At 34.3% G+C, this 3,724-nt stretch overlaps 1 protein-coding gene across 1 annotated transcript; it reads left to right on the top strand.

Moving 5' to 3' along the window:
* Positions 1 to 981: 981 nt before the first annotated feature.
* On the top strand, positions 982 to 2,693 carry LOC137730293 (transcription factor MYB119-like). Its single transcript, XM_068469357.1, has 2 exons — positions 982 to 1,255; positions 1,549 to 2,693. The coding sequence occupies exons 1-2, from the start codon at positions 1,108 to 1,110 to the stop codon at positions 2,469 to 2,471; spliced, it is 1,071 nt and encodes a 356-aa protein (XP_068325458.1). The 5' UTR covers positions 982 to 1,107; the 3' UTR covers positions 2,472 to 2,693.
* The last annotated feature ends 1,031 nt before the right edge of the window (positions 2,694 to 3,724 follow it).

The following is a 3,724-nucleotide window of genomic DNA, read 5'->3' as shown; positions in this document are numbered from 1 at the left end:
GCGCATGTGGGTGCTTTAACAACTTACTAGCCATATCAATTTGCTGTAGCCAAATGAGGGTATGCCAGCTTCAAGTTTACCAACTGCCCCTTACATTAAAAATGGTATTACCAGTTCCATCTGCCATATAAACTGCTTCCAATGAGAAGAATAATACATGGTCTTAAAACGGCAAGGTTTAATAAATTTCACTATTTAGTTCACACAGAAATGGACCTCTATATTTGCTAAAACAAGGTTGTATATACCAAACATCATTATAAACACTTGAAAAAGAATAAATTAATTTTAAGATTATTATTTATTACTATAATTCATTTTTTCCTAGTTTACTGGTACTGTTTGGAAGAATCGACTAATACAACAATTAATATTGTGGGCTTTTAAAAAAAAAAAAATTATAATTATTAAAGGAAGGGTTCGAAACTATTACAATAATTAGAGAGGGGGGTTTCGAACTAGGATGCATGAGTGAGAATCCAACACCTTATCCACTAGAATATTAGACTACTTGCAATTAGTATTAATTATGGCTTTGATAATGTATATATGTCGTCCCACTAATTGATTTCTGAATGTCATTCTAATTCTCTTTTTTCTTTTGATGGATACCTTTTTTAATTAGTTAATAAAAAAAAAAATAGAGGGGGAGCCATATTCCCCGCACTAGGAGAAATGTCCCTTTAATTAAAACTATAAGCTGCCCAAATCCTTAGATCTTGATTAACACAGTACAATGGCTTAAATATCTAACATAGTACAATGGATTAACATACACAATTGAGAATATGAGGGTGAAGTTTAAATGTAAGCCAATAACATAACAAAAAAAGGGTCATTTGGCTCTACAGGTTTCATATACATATATAGGTAGAGGCTTAATGTGTCGTGTAAAACCAACAAAAGTGACTGCCCATCCATAACCCTAAACCAACCCCTCACTATCTTATTCCTCTTTTGTCTTCAATATTTTCTCTTCTCTATATATCTGTGGGCTCGCAGCTGCTATAAGCTTCCCTGTGGTGGTGTAATTGATGACCATCATGTCCTAGAAGAACAATTGTCATATAATAGCTAAGCTACCTCGTCAAATTAGAGACCGTTTCCATGGAGGATTATGGGGATGAAGCAAAGAGTACTAGTTGCCCACGTGGACATTGGAGGCCTGCCGAGGATGAAAAACTCCGGCAACTTGTCGAGCAATACGGTGCCCAGAATTGGAACTCCATCGCTGAGAAGCTTCAAGGAAGATCAGGTATAAACCTCAACATGTTTTTGTGTGTTGATTTGTGTGTGTTGTGTGTTTGTGCTAAATTGTTGTTGCGTTGGTTTGGGAAAAATCTCTTGGATTTTTTGTTTCTTAAACAGTTCTGAAACCTAATATTATCTTTAATTGATTTGGACCGCCATGAGCGACTTGATGAATTAATATGAAAAAACACGGGTGCATACACACATAATCTGGGAGATGATAAAAATACATATGCTTTAATTTTACCCTCCATGTCTCTTAATTAATTTATTTGTTTTTGAATTAATCTTTGGTAGGAAAGAGTTGTAGATTGAGGTGGTTTAATCAGCTAGACCCGAAAATCAACCGAAGGCCATTCAGCGAGGAAGAGGAAGAGAGGCTTCTGGCAGCACATCGCATTCATGGAAATAAGTGGGCACTGATAGCAAGGCTTTTTCCCGGTCGGACTGATAATGCTGTGAAGAATCATTGGCATGTTATAATGGCAAGAAGGCAAAGAGAACAGTCCAAAGTTTGTGGTAAGAGAAATTTCCAGGATTTCTGTAATGATCACTCACCAAATACCTCCTCATTTTCCAACAATTTTGATGCAAGCAGGAGATTAAGATCTCAAGGATCATCAATCGGGTTTGATCAGAATAATATTAGTACTAAGTTCTTTGAATTCGGAAACCCAAATAAAGACAGGGCAATGTTCATGGACTCAAGGCCTACTAGCTCCTCTCCTTATAATTGGAACTTTGCTTCAATTTCAGCAACATCAAACAACTCATCATCTTCAGTGGATTTATTGGGAAGAGAAAGAAGAGATTACTTCAACAATGGTAGTTCTAATTATACGATTACTGAGTTGTCGAAAGGTTTACATCCTCAGTTCGTTCATCGTAGACATAATCCAAGTTCATCATTCCTATATGGTAGATATAGAGGTTCTTCTAGTAATGCATTTGGGCGTCCAACTAACAATAGGGTTAATGTTCCAAGTCCTTTTGGGTGCCTCAATCCTGCCGATCATCACATTAACCGTCACGATCAACACGGAAGTACGTTCAAGATAGGGTTGGCTAATCTTTATGAGAATGCATCAACGTTGCAAAAGTGGAAGGTTGCAGCTACAACTACCAAATTTGATGACCATGATCCTCAAGATCACGAATCTATCGATCATAACAAGGAAACTCCATTCATAGATTTTCTTGGTGTGGGGATCTCTTCTTAATAATCATGCCCAAAGTTATGGAAATTTAATTTAATCCCTTCTTTGTATTTTTAATTTTATTGTAGTTTCAAGAGCGATGGCATGCAGATGTTTAGGATATATTATAGCAAGTTAATATATTATGACCGATGATACTTCCCCTAGTTCTTGTATTTTGGGACACCGACCCCCCTAATGTAGTGGCTAGTACTCAAATTAGGTCTCTAGGGTTGAGGTTTTTACGAGTCGAATATTTAATATATGTAGTTCTTAATAATAATAAAAAAAAAGTTGTCGATGATTTTATCTGCTATTTGTCTCATTTTAATCAATGCCAGATAGCAAAAGGATGATCATTTTTTTTTTTCAATGAAATGTAGCCTTTAAGTACTCCATTCAAGCAGTAGTACTTGATAGCTGTAAGTATTATATTTTGGGCATATGACATTGATGTTCATCAGCATATGTAAAGCAAATTTCATGGTTTTCAAAAAATTTGGGCACCTGGAACCTGCATTTCTTCCTATCCTAAGTTGGTTTAACTTAAGCATTGAAAATCCCTTTTAGAGAAATCCCTAGGAAATTCCAAGTCATACTTCCCATAAAAGTAGTTCAGTACCTATAAAGTCATTTTTCTTTGAAGTCCTTTTAGGGCACACCCTAAGGCAAGTTGCAAACCTTATACATCTACCCTTTAACTTATTATGTCCATTTTGTTTTTCTCTCATATTTTCTCATGTGAATTCAAAGATTTAAAGTCTTCTTTGGAATTAATATCCAATTTTCATATATGGCAATAGTGCAAGCCATATATAACGCATGTTTTCAATAAAACAGCTATGAAAAGAAAATTTGAAACCTTTAACCTCGTATATATATTGCCACTATTGTATAGAAGTGATGTGATGCATGAATTGCCAATAAAGACTTCAACTGACTCTATTTATTTTATCTCAAAATTTCAGTAAGAAATATCTGAATACCATTTAATTATCACTAACCTTCTACATTCTTCTTATTTAATTTACTTAAAACTTTTTCTTAATTGCTTCTTAGCATTCTATTATCAAAAGCTTATTACATGAATACTAAAACTATTTAAAATATACACAACTAACACACTTGCTATCACATTTTTTAGTATAAATAATACGTACTTTAATATGATGTACGTATAAGACGCAACTGTATTAGTGTATGCCAATTTTATGTGTTTAAATAACACTCTAACCTAAATAGCTTATATGTCCACTAATTCTTTTCTTCTCACCTAA

Source organism: Pyrus communis, chromosome 3, assembly GCF_963583255.1.
Source record: "Pyrus communis chromosome 3, drPyrComm1.1, whole genome shotgun sequence".
Classification (NCBI taxonomy): Eukaryota; Viridiplantae; Streptophyta; class Magnoliopsida; order Rosales; family Rosaceae; genus Pyrus; species Pyrus communis.
Note: the sequence above shows the minus strand (reverse complement) of the source record. Positions and strands in the feature narration are given on the sequence as shown.